The 18,596-nt window shown below is 38.3% G+C and overlaps 2 protein-coding genes and 1 long non-coding RNA gene across 3 annotated transcripts; all 3 read right to left on the reverse strand.

The window, feature by feature from the left end:
* Positions 1 to 1,083: 1,083 nt before the first annotated feature.
* LOC112183425 (protein TOO MANY MOUTHS) lies at positions 1,084 to 2,585 on the reverse strand. Its single transcript, XM_024321803.2, has one exon. The coding sequence runs from the start codon at positions 2,583 to 2,585 to the stop codon at positions 1,248 to 1,250; it is 1,338 nt and encodes a 445-aa protein (XP_024177571.1). The 3' UTR covers positions 1,084 to 1,247.
* A 7,381-nt stretch (positions 2,586 to 9,966) lies between these two features.
* LOC112184499 lies at positions 9,967 to 10,452 on the reverse strand. Its single transcript, XR_005806219.1, has 3 exons — positions 10,392 to 10,452; positions 10,156 to 10,225; positions 9,967 to 10,057 (listed from the first exon to the last, which is right to left on the reverse strand). It is a non-coding gene; the product is annotated as an uncharacterized LOC112184499 (long non-coding RNA).
* Positions 10,453 to 11,093: 641 nt separating this feature from the next.
* On the reverse strand, positions 11,094 to 11,811 carry LOC121051275. The gene is made up of 3 exons (XM_040513465.1): positions 11,678 to 11,811; positions 11,287 to 11,556; positions 11,094 to 11,171 (listed from the first exon to the last, which is right to left on the reverse strand). The coding sequence occupies exons 2-3, from the start codon at positions 11,551 to 11,553 to the stop codon at positions 11,094 to 11,096; spliced, it is 345 nt and encodes a 114-aa protein (XP_040369399.1). The 5' UTR covers positions 11,554 to 11,556; positions 11,678 to 11,811.
* Between the last annotated feature and the right edge of the window lie 6,785 nt (positions 11,812 to 18,596).

Raw genomic sequence — 18,596 nt, forward strand, 5'->3', positions numbered from 1 at the left:
ACAATTCACAAGTATAGAAATATTAGTAATTTAATGGAAGCTGCAATCTTTTATTCATTAGGATTATTAGATTGACAGCAAGCTATAAATGAGTTTATGCAATTTCCATTATATGTTGTTTAATAGCAATCCACATTTTTCTCTCTTGTCCAAATATGCACTTTGTTCATAGACTTTACATTAAGCATAGATAAACTGATAAAGAAACCGAACTGATCCAGTTCTAGATACATAATATATATATATATATATATATATATATATATATATATATATGATATCCACATGACTGAAGGATCCAATAGCGAATACTTCTTTTCTTTACTCAATGCTAAAGCTGGTTTTGAAGGATCAAATAGGTCATGGCTTGGGGAGTCATTGAAAGCAAGACTTTCGGTTTAGTGTGTATGTCAAAGAACAGAGGAAGGAGCCTATTAATAGATTAGAGTATTCAGCCTCACTCACAGGAAGATCTATGAAGTTTTCAAACTGATGTAATTCTCGACCTCAAGGATTATTAAATATGAAGTTTCAATTTTAACTAGATTTTAACCTAGTTCCTGTACAAATAAAAGTATATGGATTGACGAACTAGAGAGTTTAACCTAATTCATTCTAAGTAGAACTATTTGACTTTCAGAAACCAATAAATTATGTACTTCAAAAATCAGTGGACATAACAATTAGTTCATATATCAAATAAAGTATCAAGAGGCCGTTTCAAAAGAGGAACCTGATTGTATTCATGCCTTCTTGTAACCATGGACGATTTTCCATAGAAGCGCAGAGAAAGAACAACGTAGCAAGTCACGCATAGAAGAAAGACTTTGACGTCAACCAGAGTCTTTAACGCAGAGGAGAATTTTTTTTTTTTGCCGGAGTTAACGACAACTAACGTCACCTTAACTAGAGTTAGAGTAGAAAACCAAAAACTGATCCAAGAATAATGTGTCACTTTTCAGAGCCCTTAGATTAGATAAAGAGTCAAGATTTTATGAAATTCAAGTAAATTTACAGACTCCTCACTTTAGAGGGGCCGGATCCATCGTGGAATTGGACCTTGTATAAAGCTTTGTAATTGAAGATTATTTTCATTGCTGAGATCAAGTATATATTACACTGTGCGATACATACCCATTTCAGGCCAAAAAAGAAACAAATATGTATATGCTCTATTATATGTCGCAATAGCTCAACACAGACTGAAAACTTGTAAACTGTACCAGATCGATAATGGCTTTGATTCTTCATGGCCTCGGTCTCGGTGGGTCGCATGGACCAATCCCAAAACTGGAAGATGAATCCAGGTTGTCTTCAAAACCGCTATTAGCATTATAACAAAGCCCTGAATTATTGTAAAGCCTAAGCTTCCTTCTCATCCTCCAAACCATTTCTCTCCCAAATGGAATTGACCCAACTAGTCCATTGTCGTTTAATCTCAACTCACCAACGCTCTTAAGCTCTCGAAAGCTATTTGGGATTGAACCATTCAAGTGGTTGCCATCAAGATGAAGCACACGAAGGCTTGGCAAGTGACCTATCGATGAAGGTATAGGACCATGTAGATTCATGTTTGATAAGATCAGAATCATTAAACCCTTCATACCTTCAAATCCTTCACTTGGAATTTGTGTCGGGCCCATAGGGTTGCCTTTGAGGTTCAGAGTTTGAAGAGACACCAAGGTTCCAAACCACATTGGGAGAGGACCCTTGAGGCGATTGTAGCTCAAATCCATGAGCATGAGGTCTTTTAGGCCGCCGATGGAGTTGGGTATCGATCCGGTGAGCCAGTTGTGGCTCAAATCCATCTTGAGAAGAGAAAGGCAGGCTCCGATTTGGGAGGGGATTGAACCGGCTAGAAGATTTTGGCTCATGTCAAGGATGCTTAAGATGGGGAAGCTGAAATTGGGTATTGAACCGGTTAGAGAATTACAGCTCAAGTCTAACGACCTTAGACCGGTGACACGGTTTAGTGAGACCGGAATTGAACCGTTGAGATTATTTTTGTGGAGGTCGAGAACCTTTAAACGGGTGAGATTGCCCAGCTCAATAGGTATAGGACCCACGTGCCCGTTGTCTCTAAGCACTAGTGTTTGCAGAGTGGGACCCAATTGGCCGAGAAATGACGGGATTGGCTGGGGGTTGTAACTGAAACAACGGTAGAAAAAGAGGGTCCGGAGGTAATGGAGCCTAGTGATGGACGGCGAAATATGTGACCGGGTTGGGTCGCAAGTCGGGAAGGCGGTGTCGTCTGACAAGGCTCCAAAGGAGAGGGAGACGACGTGGAAAACATCGTTCTTGTCGGGCATGCACTCAATCCCGTGCCAACGGCCACGACACACGTCTGAGATGTCAGTGGCCCAATCGTTGCCCGTGGCACGCATGATGTCGTAGACCGCTTCTTGCTCACGGGCATCGGTTCGAGCCCCGTCTTTGTTGATGGAGAACCCGGTCTGCGGCCCCTCTACAAGGGCGTTGGGCTCGCCTGAATCAGACATAATTACCGTGAAAGGCGTGGCCAGCGTCCAAAAAGACATGAGAAAGAGCAGCAAGGGTAATGGTGGTGGTGAGGAAATGAGTGACATTTTGGTGGAGAAAGACTAGACGATCTACTAGTTATGGGAGTGAGGGAGGGAGTTGTGACTCCTGCAAGTTTGTACCGGGATTGTGAGAGATGGGACTTCTTCAGTGTTGATTCTATAAAAGGGTGAGCCGGAATTAATGCTATTCTGAGTGGGTTGGTGCGTGGAATTATGGTATCACGGGAAATGGGATGAAATAAATACATGGTACTTCTTAGCATTGATGTTCTTCACGGGAATTGAAACGAAGTTTAATTTCGACTGGGGACAATCAACAAGGACTAGATCTTGTTAACTTCATGAGTTCATGGTGTTGAAATCCTTCAGTTTGTAGGTTCTTGCTTAGTAACCGATGTAACTGACGGTGAATACCAAATTGAGATGTCAACATTTCAAGGTAACAAAATGTTGATTGACTTTTTAGACTCGAGTTTTGATGTTATTCTTTCTTCTATCTAGCTTCTGGTCCCAATTGTTACGTTTTTGTCAATTTTAATTTATGATGTGCAGAGATTTCTAACAGTAGAGATCCATTAATCTGTTTGAATTTATAGCTTTGTGGTAGTATGAACATTCAACATTGTACTTGAAAGTTTTTATCTTATTAAAAAAAAAAAAACTGTATTAGTTATTTAGCTATGTTATATCTCGTGAAATGTGCTGATTTTTTTTTTTTAAGTTCTAGTTAACATTGATAGTGTTTACGGAAAACTAAAATTGAGAGAGAATTAAGTCGTACTTTCATTGATAATAGAGGTCTATTTATATAGAGGATTACAAGACATAGAATTAGAGTTGTACAATGAAATGTAATATTACATTGATTGGATATCTCCAAGATTCTCCAATATTATCTCTAATTCTAACTCTATTACCACTAGGTCAACTAATCTAGAGTTTGGACTAGACACATATTCTGGATTTATTTGAACACTCCCCATTGTGTCGCCCAAACATGGTGCTGCTCTCGTTGCCTCATTAAAAATCTTGCCGAATAACAAAAACCCTGTGAAACAAAAATAACCTCGGTCGAAGGGGAAAAAAGAGCACAACACACCATTCACGTTTTGAGACCTTACATGTAAATATCTCCTCCTGATGTCTGCATCTCCCCCTGATGACTACAGTCATAGGAGTTCGGATAACTTTTGCAAATGATGCTACCAACATGTTTCTCGAAAGTGCAATTTAGGCAATGACTTAGTGAGCAAGGCTGTCATATTGTCCTCAGATCGAACTTAGCTTGCTTTGATCATGAGGAGAGTCTGTTTTTGCTAATTATGCTTGGTGTTGTCGGTTTTGATGTAGCCTTACTTCATTCGTTCAAAACAAGCAGCATTATTTTAAATGCTCGTAGGCTCATATGTGGTAAACTTCAAACCACAATTGTTCGAACATGTAATTATGGATCCAATCCATATATATTCACGAACCATTTTGTGAAGAGCAATAATATCTGCATGGTTCGAAAGATATAGCGACCAAGATTTGTTATGTAGAACTCCAAGATATTGCGGTCTTACCCATGGTGAACACTTAACCAGTTTGGGAATGACCTTTGTGTGGATCAGAGAGATACCTAATGTCAGCAAAACCTTCCAAAACACATGTCGTTTTGAAAGGTTTTGCATGGTTCGAAGAGCAATTCATATACATTCACGAACCATTTCGTGAAGAGTAATAATCTCTGCATGGTTCGAAGATATAGTGACTAGAATCTGTTCTGTAGACATCCAAGATATCGCGGTCTTACCCATGGTAAACACTTAACCAGTTTGGGAATTACTTTTGTGTGGGTCAGAGAGATTCCCAACATCAGCAAAACCTTCCAAAATACATGTCATTTTGGGATGGGGATAGAGGACGCAGGCCAGTGTTGGCGGCGTTCTTGGTGTGTGATGGGTCCGAATCCATCGTCTCTCTGTAGGGATAGAATAAGCTCATATCAATCGTACATCTCAAGTACTGAAAGATATCTTTTACACCAATTCCATGGCGTTGCGTTGGTGCAAAGCTATATCTAGCTAACAAGTTCACGGTAAATGAGATGTCCGGCCTTGTGCATTAAGCTAAGTACAATAATGCGCATATTGCACTTAAGTAAGACACTTCTGCCTCTAGCACATCTTCGTCCTCATCCTCTGGACGAAGAGGATCCTTTTTAGGATCAAGACTATGGACGATCATGGGGGGTGCTTGAAGGCTTGACCTTGTCAAAATGCCTAAGCATCTATCAACACAATGCTCAAGTTCCAAACTGAGACATAATCGTGTTTTCCTAAGATCCTTCATCTCAAACTTGAATTTCGAGTATTCAACGGTTTTCCTTAACTTTTTAAGGGCTTCCAATGAAAATCATGTCCAACATGAACAGCAATAGTGTCACGCCCCTGATTTTTTAACACAAATAAAAATCGATATATAATAACATAATTATGCATGTGTGATCGTTCAGTTATCAATACCAAATACCAAAAAACTTTTTTTTTTCCCTTCAACTAAATACATATTGATACCCTGAACCCACTGTGTTAATATTGACCCGCTCCGTAGAGTCATATATTACATAAGTTTACAAATTAAATTGCCAACAAAAAAAAAATGTAAATGCTCCTCAGAGTTAACTACACAACGGAAGTCCAAATAACCGTAAAGTCACAAAAATGACTTTCTATTGTAAAGCTGCAAAGACGCTACCTTAGCTTCAGCCCCGATTATCCTAACCTGCATGATTAACCCCTACACTATTTGAATAGTGTACATGGTTGTCACATAACAAAACTCTGTAAGCTTTTACAAGCCCGTATGAGTAATTCAAAATAGTCAACACAACTCACACTAGAAATAAGGAAAACAACTCACGCTTTGATTCCTTAAAACATGAAATAAAGGAGAATAACACACCCTTAATTTCCTTTCAAATCGAAATAAAAGAAAGCAACTTACACCTTGGTTTCTTTTAAAACGAAACATAGAAAACAACTCACTCCTAAATTTCTATCAATTGTACCAAAATCGTACCATAGAAAACAACTCACACTTGAATTTTATCAATTGAACATAGAAAGCAACTCAATCCTTGATTTCTATCAATTGTACCAAAATCATACCATAGAAAACAACTCACACTTGAATTCTATCAATTTAACATAGAAAACAACTCACTCTTTGATTTCTATCAATTGTACCAAAATCGTAACATAGAAAACAACTCACACTTGAATTCTATCAAATCGTTAATAAGGAAAACAACTTGCACCTTGTCCCTCTAAAAACCGTTAATAAGGAAGCAACTCACACTTGTTCCCTAAAAACATGTAATTTCATTAGTTATCAATAACCACTTCCCGTTACCCCATGAATTATCTATATGGCAGACATACTAGAGCTCAAACTGAAACGTAACCACTCGTCCGGCCAAAGATGTGATTACTTGATATTCTGCCCAAGGTCATAGACCTTCGTTCCTCGGGCCGCACAGTCCCTTGGAGCAAAACATTTAGACTCAAAATGTTACACAAATCGCAACGCTTTTCAAAACAATCGAAATCAACATTTCTATAATCATTGTTTTCCGAAAAGCCATAACACAAAATAATAAAAAGCATCATTCCTTGCATATTGTTTTCATACACAAATCTCAATGCTCTTCAAAACAAATCAAATCAACAACTCCACAATCATTTGTTTTCCGAAAAGCCACAACCCAAAACAATAAAAAGCATCATTCATGCATATTGTTTTCATAAATCCACAAACCACCAAAACATATATATTTCACGTAAATATATATATATATATATACACGTAAAAAAAAAAAAATATATATATATATATATACGTAGTCATCCGCTCAGGAATGCCTATTAATACCAACTATAGTTTGCAGTTAAATCAATACCTCTCAAAACGATAAAGGTAATTCCGTTCGTAAATGAACCTTGTGGGATTACTCACCTTGAAATTCCTGCTGCGTCTTCAATACAGAACAAAACAGCCTAACCACCAACTAATCGTACAAGAATACTTCGTCAAGTACCTAAGGAAAGTACAGCCTTGATTAAGTCAATGAAACACAAGGAATAACGTTCGAAACGCTAAATTGAACCAAAATTTCCAAAGTGACACCAATTAAGGTGAAACCACATCCGAGACCACCCAATGTCTCCGGAATACTTATACGATTGATATGTCAAAATCACAAGTCAATCGGACTCTCAAATCCTCACGGATTGAATCATCAAACGGTCCGAAACCGTAAAAATCACAATATATTCATACGATCTCCAAAAATTGCATATTATATATTAAAACGCTCGTATCGACGAGTAAATGATATATAATACCAGAAACTGTCCCTTACATGGCCAGAACGCCGCCGACCAAAACTCAATATTTCACAAAACTTCCAACATCAAAGATGTTCATCACAACTCCAATTACAACTTTCATAGCTACACCAAAGTCCAATTATAAGTCAATCGATCGAATTTTACCTTAGAACAAATCAGCCCGAATGAAACCCTATAATTTCAATTCCAAAATTCAACCTCCACGAGTTGAATCGATGCAAGCCACCTTGTGAAAAGCATCTACGTCCTTCGAGCTCCAAAAGCCCTCAAAAATCACAGGCAAAGGTGGCCGGAATCTCCAATTTCGATGAAGCCGATTTCGTCCCCGACGTGGCTTCTTCTCGGCCTTGCAGTGCCCACCACAGCTAGTCCCACGCTCGATGGTTACTACAGACGTGTAGAGGAGGTTGAGGCGAAGAAAGCCCGCTTGGAATCTCGTCCGATGGTGGCCGGAGGAGGAAGAACGAAGCCGGCGAAATGGAGAGCTGCGCACGGGCTCAGGAGAGAAGAGAGAGAAAATATTTCCGAAAATGGAAATCTGACTTTTTCTGATATTTTTCCGGAAAAATCCCATATATACCAAAATGGAAACTTTTTCCGATGCCCATAACTTCTTCATACGAACTCCGATTTTGGCGTTCCACATATCCACGAACTCGTATCGATGCACTCTACAATTTTTGTGAAGGAAATTTTAGGAGAATCTCAACGTATCAAAAGTCAACCTTGAACCCCCCCTAAATCCACACTTCTCGAATAATTATTCGCCCGAAACACTTCCGCTCCATCCACAAGCCACGAAACCGTCCAATAACCACAAATTATATTCCGGAAAATCATCGGAAAATAAATAAGAATTTCTGGGTCGTCACAGATAGAATCCAAAATTTGTTATGGAAATGCACGGGCATATCCCTTCCCAATCAAGTAGTTACTTTAGTGAGCATTTCAATCTTATTGTAAACGTGCTCTGTGGTCTAGAGCCACTTGGCTTGGGTAAATAAAGATCACCATGAACCTTCATGTATATTCCGTATCTAGATCCCCATAGAGATACGTAGTGACCACATTTGTAAGTTGCATGTTCAGTTATTCAGAAACTACCAAATTGACAAGGTAGTGGAGTGCAATAACATCCATTACGAGAGAATATGTCTCATCGTAGTCGATTTCAGGGCGTTCTGTGCGAAACCTTGAGCCTTAAGGCAAGACTTCCATATCTTTTTCTTATCACACTTTCTAACGAAGACCCATTAGTCGATAGACTTTATGTTAGGAGGTGTTGGCATCATTGGCTCGAAAATCCTCCTCTTCGTTAGAGAATCCAACTTAACCTGGATAGCATTTTTCCATTTAGGCCAATTTTCTCTACGTTAGCATTTATTCATCAACGAAGCATGGTTTGATATCATCGGACTCAACGAACTCATGCGCAAATACATCATCAATCATGATGGAGTTTCTATCACACGTCTTATATACACTAGTGGAATTTTCAAAAAGCTCTATATTCTCAGGAATAGGTTCTGACGTTGAGGCATCCCCCAATGATAACCATAATCCGTAATATTCTCATGAGAATGATTTTAAGTGTCGATAATCCAATGATTGGGTTGTGCCAAAGTATCCTTCGAACGCAAGGGCCTCCTACACATCCTAGCTGGGGCCATGACCTGTAATGCCAGAGTGTCACTCTTTATAGAGTTGGCTCCATACCTACCATCCTTGCAGGCATGTCTGCAACAGATATGTGTGATCTGATCACTTTAGTGGGGATCGAGATGAGACGTAGTGGCACTACTACAAAAACTGCATCACACAACGGTGGAAATCTGTTATGTGATGTGCACCATGTCTGTCGTCTATCTCGATGTTGTGTGATGAGTACAGTCACACAACGGTGAAACACCATTATCTGACTATCATAGACACAACGGATTGCTTATAACCGTTGCACCAGTTCTGCACATGCCAATGCCAGAAATTGGATGCGGCGCATTTTCGATGGTGATCAGACAACAGAATTAAGTACACGCTGTTGTTGGTTAACTTCTCACACAACAGAAACATAACACTCAGACAACAGTAGTAAGTACACACTGTTGTTGGTTAACATATCACACAACAGAAAAATATAGCGACTGTTGTTGGTTGTTCCTTCACACAACAGATATCATAAGTAATTGTTGTATGTGTGAGGCTCAGTGTTGAATTCTTCACAAGTCATACAACATCTTATTTCTATACCGTTATGTGAATTAACATTGGACAACGGATATGTATTCGTTCTGTTGTGTGAGTTTTAATTGGACAACGGATATGCATTCGTTCTGTTGTGTGAGTTTTAATGAGACAACAAAATTTGGTTGGTACCGTTGTGTGATTAAAATTGATTTGTTGTGTGATTAACGAAATATACGTATTCATACAACGTAATAAGACTTGACTGTTGTCTGATTATTTTCAATTCTTTACCTGAAATATTTCCACAAAAATAATGCACAATATATAAGATTTAGGCATTCAAATACTCTAATTCAACAATCAAATGTACCAAAAGAGGTGGCATTCATATATATATATATATATATATCCATCCATTCCATAAAACCACAGAAGGCATTGTAGCTAATTACATTGAAAGAAAGCAAAAGCTAATTACATTGAAAGAAAGCAAAAGCTGATACAACATGTAAGTTCCAAAAACATGCACATATGCTGCATGTGAATATATGTATCAGCATATATATATAACTGAACAAACTGCCCTCGATCTCCTTCAACCAATTACTTGATGGCTCCTACATATATGACTTGACGACAAATTTTGCCCACTCATTCTGAATTACATCAATGTCCTCTTGGCTATACATGTAGTTGCTTCTCCTCTCCCACTGAAACAGTTTTAAGTTAACAACCCAACATTACCACACAGATCATTCAAACAAATAGAGAATATCAACTTTAGTAACACAAGTACATATATATATATATATATATATACAGCTCATTCCTAGCGCGTACCTTACGAACAAACGATAGATCCTTATCTTCAATTATATCTCGCATGTATCTCATCACGAAGTAGTCACACTCCGTAGAGCTAGGTTGGGGAGGAATACCCTAAGCAAGGCAAATACATTTAACAACAAAAGAACATAATCAAAATCTGCAATAGTTTAAAAGGTAATTCAATTCCAACCTAGCTCAAACATACTTACCGCTAAATTCTTCCACAAAACTGAACTCCTGCCTTTCTTGCCTCTGTGTGCATTATACATAGCAATGGCACTAAAGAAAAAAACAAGCACATTATCACTTGCACACATGATTTTTCCCAACACCATGCAAATAGTGATGTATATATTGGTTCAAGTATAAATAAATTTTGGTGACTATAAACATGAATTTGAAATAAGCAGGTACTATATATATATGGAGACTAGCTATGACTTACGTATCAACAATTGATCTCCATTCTCCAGTGGGTAACCGCCTCTTCAAAGGATCCATGAAATAGACAGTGTTTTCCTCCGGATTCACAACAGTAAGCATCCAATGATTACTACATATAATGAAATAATCAGATTTGTGTTCTCCACCCATGTTTATCAATACTTACACACAAATGCAAAGTTTTACGTATATAACAAAAAACCTTAATGAATCACTTACTCTGCGTTATAAGGCAGCAAGAAAATCTGGTTTGGTTTTGCCGTTAAAAGCCTATCCTTGATATGCTGGGACTGGGCATGACCATCCCCGTACCGGATTGCATCGATCATTGAAGGGTCAACAAAAGCAACCATATCCAGCATTTTATATCGAGTCAATAAATCAAGAAGGTACCTAACATTCCAATATACCAAGTTTGAATTCAGCAACAAGAAATTCACATCTATACATGTAAGGAAATAGCGTATATTACAAAGAGTTTCTATTTACCTCTGGTATACCACTATGCAGTTTCCAGTAACTTCCCTCATGCTAGCAATTCTTTCAACATCTGATCCTAGTATAAACGTCTTTCGTTGATACCCAAATACCTCAGACTCCATTTCGAACGTGATAGCACGCCCATCTTTAAATGCCTCTTCACCCCAATTGCAAAGTATCTTCAATGGAGCTGGCAAGGAAGGTGCTAAAGACTTTAAGCTAATTAGTACCTTAGCATTTTCGTCTTCTTCCAGTACCAATTTTTTCTCTTCCTCTTCTCAGCTTTATCCTTGGTAAATTTCTACAACAAATTGAACTCAACTGATGTAAGATTTTCAAATCTTTGTAGCTACACAATTGAGCAAATAGGGTTCAAAAATGAAACCTATTTGTTATCAATTATAATGAGAAATTACCTTGTCATGTGACATTATGACCAGCTCTTTTGGCCATGCTACCCAGCTCCCCATGGCTTGCCTAACAGTTAGTATTTCATCGGCCACAGGAAATGGAACTAAGGCTTTCTCATCTACAGCACAATAGACTGAAACTCGCACATTATTATCCCCTAGTGGATAACCATGACAAGTTTGAGAGGAGTCATCGCATTCCATAACAGTAGCTAGAGCTACAATATGGTCAATTGACCCTAATGCCAACTTGGCATCAATCTCAACTCCCATAACCTGAAACAAACAACAATACACTCGGTTATAACAAACAACTCACACCATATATTCATTCATAATTTCCAAGTCATATATAACTATACTACTTTGCACTAGTTTCATATACCAACATATATACCTTTGATTTTTCTTGCTTTGTTGTCAAATCTATATACCCTATAGGGTCATCATGCACCTGAGCTTGATCTTCTTCCAGTTTTGCATTATCTACCACCTCAGCCAACTTGCCCTGGTCATTATGTTTGTGGTTAATGGGGACAGATTTGGCATCCTTCTCCTTCTTGGAAACCTTTTTAAGCACCAGCTTTTCTTCCAATGCAGCTAGAACTTTTTGAACTGATTTCCCATCAAAACGAGTCGCTGCTTCTTCCATCACATCACATCTCACTTCACCAACACCAGGAATATCGGTTTGTGAACAACTACCCACAGAACCATGCAGATTACTTTTGTCGCTTGTCCCACTACGCCTTCCATCTACCTTTGCTTCTAGCTCTGCAAATTTAGCAATCCAAAATGCCCTTTCTTCTGCAATTATCTGCTCCTTAGCATTTTCAATGATCTTCTCTTTGTGCTCTTGTAAAATCTGCTCCTTGGCCTCTTCAATGATCTTCTCTTTTTGCTCTTGTAGAATTTTCTGCACACTCACTTTCACCGCCTCTTGGATGCTCTCCTTTCTACGTTTAGGGAAGTGGAAGTAAATGGAGGGGTTCACATAACCTCCCACGCCTCTCACTCTTCCAGGATGCTCAGGAGTCCCCAAAGCCAACGTCAATACATCATCACTTCCGCTAGTGTTTAGTTCTCCAATAGCAACCTTCTCCTTCAAGGTAACCTGACACATTTATAGTATACAACTTAAGCGGCTCAGCAACATAACATTACATATAGGCATTGATCTGAATCTTGATTGCACTCACAATTTTTTCAGCGCACTGCTTTGTCTCTTCATCCTTGAAGGTCCCCTGCTTGGTCTGACGTGCTTTAATCCATAGTGTTGCTCTATCAATTTCTTCCTCCTCCAATGATTCAGACTACCAAAAAGAATAGTTAATAACAATCGAAGCTCAAAATAATCAAGTACCTAACTTGGGAGAAATATTGTTAACTAACCAGCTCATCCTCTAACCCAGCATATCCCTTACGGGACATTCGATGAGGATATTTGTTCTTGCGGCGCCGCAATTGTTGGGTCTTACGCATTTCCTGCAAAACAAATGCACTTAACTAAATATCTTTTCAAATTCATCCATTACAAAATTAGGCTGTAACAACTATAATGTAAAACATACCAGAAACTTTTCGTTTGTCCGTTCGGCCACAAATGCAGTCCAATGATCTGCATTAATAAATCTGTAATCATCTGGAGGATACTTTAAGGATTCTGGGTCATCCAAGAAAGGGATAATGTAATTTGTAGTGAGTCGAGACTTGAACTCCCTCCATTTTGATGCAGCAGATTCAATTACCATTTTTCTGTTTTCAGGACCAAGCACAAATGGCACCTGTTTACACAAAGCATACAACAAAAGTCCCTATAAGTTTCAGCTCTTCCTTCAATATATAATGAATCACCGACTGGTCTTACGCATATCCAACACTATATACCTGCACACGTTGCCATATTTTCTCCTTCTCCTCGGGTGTCACTTCTCTCCATGTTTTTCTTATTAATGGTATCTTTCTGCGAGCTAACACACCGATGTACGATTGCATTTCCTTTGCCACTTTCCCACATGGAGTCCCTTTTCTGTTAAAGAGAACTATTTTCTTTTGTCTTAAGCTTTTGCGCTTTGAAATACGAGACATTGTGACACAATGCCGCTTCAGAAGTTTCAATCCCCCCGTCTCTTGATCATCCTTCTTCTTCTTAGATTTCCTCTTCTTCGAAATAGATGCTTCAGAGGATCTTGATGATGAAAAGTCCCCTAACTTGGACTTTGTCTTTGTCTTCTTTGGTTTCAATGTCTTATCCTTAGACTTGCTTGGTAAAGGGACAGATTTAGATGGCGCCATTTTCTGCACAAACATGAAGCACATTAGGGACTTATAACAAAAGCAATTCATCAATTACCAATGATCATAAAAAAAAACACAAATATACCTGGACAGAGTTATTTAAGGCACACAACATATTCAAGAAAGGTAAACCAAGTACAAGATCTGCTAAGCAACATGCACTATAATATATGAAGCTTAAGTTTCATTCAATGAAGTTTAAACACAGATCACAGTTCATTACGAAATAAATAAATAAAATAGCACTATACTAAAAGCAACTGCCATATTATCCATCGACAACTATATCTTCTTTTCCAACTCGCAGGTAGCCCATTTCTTCCTCATCAGCTAAGTGACCAGAGAAGTCAATAGATGGCATCGCAGCAGCGACGGGATGGTGATCAAGAGTTATGTTACCAATCTCATCATCAGTTTCAAAGTCATAGTAATCTCTTGTTGGGATTCTAATAACAACTGACCACAATGGATCAACAGGGTCTTCAACATAGAAGATCTGCTCAACAAATCTTCCCAAAACAAAAGTGTCATTTAGGTGACCCTTCCTATTCAAATTCACCAGTGTAAATCCAAGATCATCTACTTGAACACCCCTTCCATTCTCTGCCCAATCACACTTAAATATAGGGATCCTAAATTTTTCATAGTCGAGCTCCCATATTTCATTGATCACCCCATAGAAGCTCATGTCATCAGTAACTAGCCTTTTATCCCTAGCACTTGCAACTTGTGGTGTCTCAGCAAGCAAGTATACGCCACTGTTTTGTGTCGATCGAAGATCATCACGAGCCTTTGTGTTATACTGGACTCCCCTTATTTTGTAACCACTAAACTTTGGAATTTCATTGCTTGGTTTATCTGCAAGCCACCTCACAACCTCGGGGATGTCACAACCTGGTTCACTGAGTTGACCAGCAACCTGCATAATTAGCAACATAACAGTTAATGTCTTATAATTAGCAATTTATATGAGATAATGTAAAAACAAAAAAAAGTGATTTAAGGTAAAGCTGATTGAACTACTGAAAACATTTACCCTCTCTTTCAACCAATCAGCAAATGTTTTGTTTTGCTTGTCCGTTAGCCACTTTTTATTATTTTCGAATCTTGGAAACTCATTCTTCAAATATTCCATGTGTTCACTGCAACAACGAACAAACAGGGTATAATTAGTGAATATAGTGTCCACTTTACTTAAATTTTTTACATAAATCATAATATTAGATAGAGGGGCAGTAAATTACCTAAAGTAGCTTCTGATTTCATCTGTGTTTTGAAGCACACAGAGATGAGCTTGGTCAAACAACTTGCCATAGACACTGACAACCGTAGCTCTTGAGGTCGGCTTGTCTTCTCTATTTGGGGCAGCTGGGATGCCAACAGTATTATCATTGAAAAAAGTTTCTGCTATAAATTCAACCGCCTCTTCCGCAATGTAACACTCGGCAATACAACCTTCCGGCCGATTTCTATTGCGAACATATCCTTTACACACCTTCATATACCTCTCGAATGGATACATCCATCGAAAGAAAACCGGTCCACATAACTCCACCTCTCTAACTAGGTGGACCGTTAGATGAACCATTATGTCAAAAAAGGATGGGGGAAAGTACTTTTCCAGCTCACACAATGTTTCAACAAGATCGCTTTGGATTTTTGGCAGCCTTGACACATCGATAGTTTTGCTGCAGATTTCGTTGAAAAACAGGCATAACCTGATCACAGCAATTCTCACCGGTTTTTCAAGCACACCTCGGATGGCAATAGGGAGGAGTTGCTGCATTAAAGCATGACAATCATGGGATTTAAGTCCACTAAGCCTTAAATCATCCATGGAAACCAGATTTGATATGTTGGAAGAATAGTCTTCAGGAACCTTCATATTAAAAAAAGACCCACACATACATCTTTTTTCATCTAGAGTTAAGTTCCAGCTTGCCAATGGCAAGCGCTGTTTTTTGGGACCTTCAAAATTAGGCTGCAGTCCTAATCTAATACCCAGTTCCACTAAATCCAACCGAGTTTTCACTCCATCCTTTGTTTTTCCAGGAATATTTAGCAAGGTCCCTATTAGGCTATCACATACATTTTTTTCAATATGCATCACATCAAGGCAGTGCCGAACCGGTAGAAATTTCCAATATTCAAGTTCAAAAAATATAGACTTTTTCTTCCAACAAGGCCTATTTTCATCCTCGGCACCCTTATACGGAGGTTGAGGATATTTCTTCCCAAAAGGCCACTTCAAAACTTCCTCCTCTACCCTACACAATACTTCTTCACCAGTCAAAGGCACAGGAGGAGGTGAATGCTCAGAGAAGTTGTTGAAGGTAGCCTTTTGCTTTCGATACGGATGGTTTCTTTGTAAAAATCTTCGATGCCCAATGTAGGCCATTTTCCCTCCATTAACTAGCCTTGTAGGTTCGGTTTTTTCAAGGCAAATAGGGCATGCATTATACCCCTTAACAATACTTCCAGAAAGGTTACCATAAGCTGGAAAATCATTTATTGTCCAAAATAGTAAACCCCTAAGAGTAAAGTATTCACTTTGTCTTGCATCATAAACACCCCTAACTCCTTCCCACAACATTTTTAAGTCATCTATTAGAGGTTCCAAGTAGACATCGATGTCATTTCCTGGTTGTTTTGGCCCCGATATCAATAATGTTAACATCATATGTTTCCTCTTCATTATTAACCATGGAGGCAGATTGTAGGTCACAAGAATTACCGGCCAACAACTGTACTTGCTACTTAATGAACTATGGGGATTGAACCCATCTGATGACAATGCAAGTCTAAGGTTTCTAGGGTCAGAACCAAAGTCTGGCCATTTTTCATCTACTAACTTCCACGAAGCAGCATCTGCCGGATGACGCATCAAGCCATCATGTTTTCTATCAGTAGCATGCCAAGTCAAACTCTTACATGTTTCACTTGATTGAAACATTTTTTTGAACCTAGGAATAGGGGGAAAGTACCATAATACCTTTGCAGGCACACCGTCCCTCTCTTTCGAGTTTTTACCTATTTTCCACCTTGAAAGACCACATCTAGGGCATTCAGTTTCATCAACATACTCTTTTCTATACAGAATACAATCATTTGGGCAAGCATGAATTTTAGTGTAATCCATTCCTAGAGCACTCAAGGTCTTCTTTGCGTCATACACAGACGCAGGTATCTCATTGCCTACTGGAAGAAACTCTGCAAAGGCAATCAACCAATCAGAGTAAGCGATATCACTCATACCATGCTTGGCTTTCAAGTTGTAAAGTCTTACAAGGACATTCAGCTTTGTGTGCCTATCACAACCCGGGTATAACGGTTTATTGGCATCATCAACAAACTGTCTAAACTCGTTACACTCATTTGAAAGCCCTTCATCCTCATCATCTTCCAACTCCACGTCACTACCTAATTCTACTTCATATTCTGCCCCTCATTACACTGCACAGAATCAGATTGATCTGAATCTGTTTTCATGCTATTGGTATCTTCATCTGTTCCTGAATCCACGACAGCCTCCCCATGATCAATCCATTTATCATAACTCTCATCAATTCCATTTACAAATAAATGGTCCCTAATTACCGAAATCGAAAAATATTCTACATTTCCACACTTCGTGCAAGGACAGCTAATGTGATTTGGGTCTCTAGCATTATCCAAGGCAAACTTACAGAATTGAATCACCCCTAACTTATAATCACGAGATCTCCTATCTGCAACTATCCATGTTCTATCCATCTTTACTACGCACAAACAAAAAAGCAAACATGAAGACAAGCTTAATCAATGCTATATCAATAGGAACGCAAACAAGAAAACACAAAAGCAAATTGTACCTATTATAAGCCTTGTACTAGAACCAGTTTTACTCATACCTTCCGGAACAGTTCCTATTATAATTAACAAGTGATTCGCAACAATTATACAATATTACATGGCTTAACTATGTTTTAACAGGCCAACACACTGCACAATTACAAAAGTAAGAAAGAGATGCAGACAAAATTATTTCACATCAAACAATACACCTAGAATTATAACCAAATACTATATCATAGTAATGAAACTAGAACCACAACACTCATTGCAACTGTAACAACAGATGATTAAGACAAGCTATATACAGCAATAGTCCAATAAATTTAAACCAAACAAATCAATCAAAAACATTGATGTTCACCTGCAGCAATAGTCAACACCTTCTCTAATAATCAACACCTTCTCTAATAGTCCAGCACACCCTCCAATTAAGAAATCCCTATGACAGAAAGACATTCATTATATAGGAGTGCATGTACCTTCAAACCCTTAAAGCTATCAAGCTGAAAGACAAACAAATTAAACACCGTGACTCAAAGTTTCTATCTCTAAAACAAAAAGGAAAACAGAAAGGAAAACAAAAAAGCAAAGTACAAAATTGTAAAACCTTAAATCTGTAGCAAGTACCAAGCATTAGTAACTGGAAACATATCATGCAATATAATCTGAAATTCAATAAAGGGAACAAAAAAAAAACTGTTTCAAACTTTAGTAAATGTGTTATACTTGTTCAGTCCATCTTTTGTAATGGTAATTGAATAATGAAATTTCCTACATATGTGCAATTAATCATTATTAGATGGCCTCAATTCCACACTTTTTCTTCACCGTAGAACATTTGTTATCAAACCAAACAAATAAATCAAAATCTGCACCCAGCAAGAATTATCAAAATCTGCACCCAGCAAGAATTATCACATGGAGGGAGTTCAAGATTTGTTATCAAAATCTGCACCAAACAAGTAAATCAAAATCTCCCCATCATTTTCCATTGTCATCTCTCTCATAGAGAAGCATCATGTTACTGACCAAGCTTCCTCTCTCTTATTTTCCATGATCTAGATTTACGCAATTAATATTGCTTTCGAAGAAGAATTGAATATCATTTACCTCTCTGCTCTTGCTGCTATAAGAGTTTAAGTCACTGAATTTAATATCAAAATTCAAAGCATCCCCAAATGTAT

The sequence above is a fragment of the Rosa chinensis genome, chromosome 2, assembly GCF_002994745.2.
Source record: "Rosa chinensis cultivar Old Blush chromosome 2, RchiOBHm-V2, whole genome shotgun sequence".
Classification (NCBI taxonomy): domain Eukaryota; kingdom Viridiplantae; phylum Streptophyta; class Magnoliopsida; order Rosales; family Rosaceae; genus Rosa; species Rosa chinensis.

Bases quoted from the DNA above. Each gene is read 5' to 3' on its own strand.
- LOC112183425 (XM_024321803.2), bottom strand. From the start codon at position 2,585: ATGTCACTCATTTCCTCACCACCACCATTACCCTTGCTGCTCTTTCTC.
- LOC121051275 (XM_040513465.1), bottom strand. From the start codon at position 11,553: ATGGGAGTTGAGATTGATGCCAAGTTGGCATTAGGGTCAATTGACCAT. The intron at 11,172-11,286 runs GTAATTTCTCAT...AATTTGTTGTAG, and splicing joins TCATAATGTCACATGACAAG to AAATTTACCAAGGATAAAGC.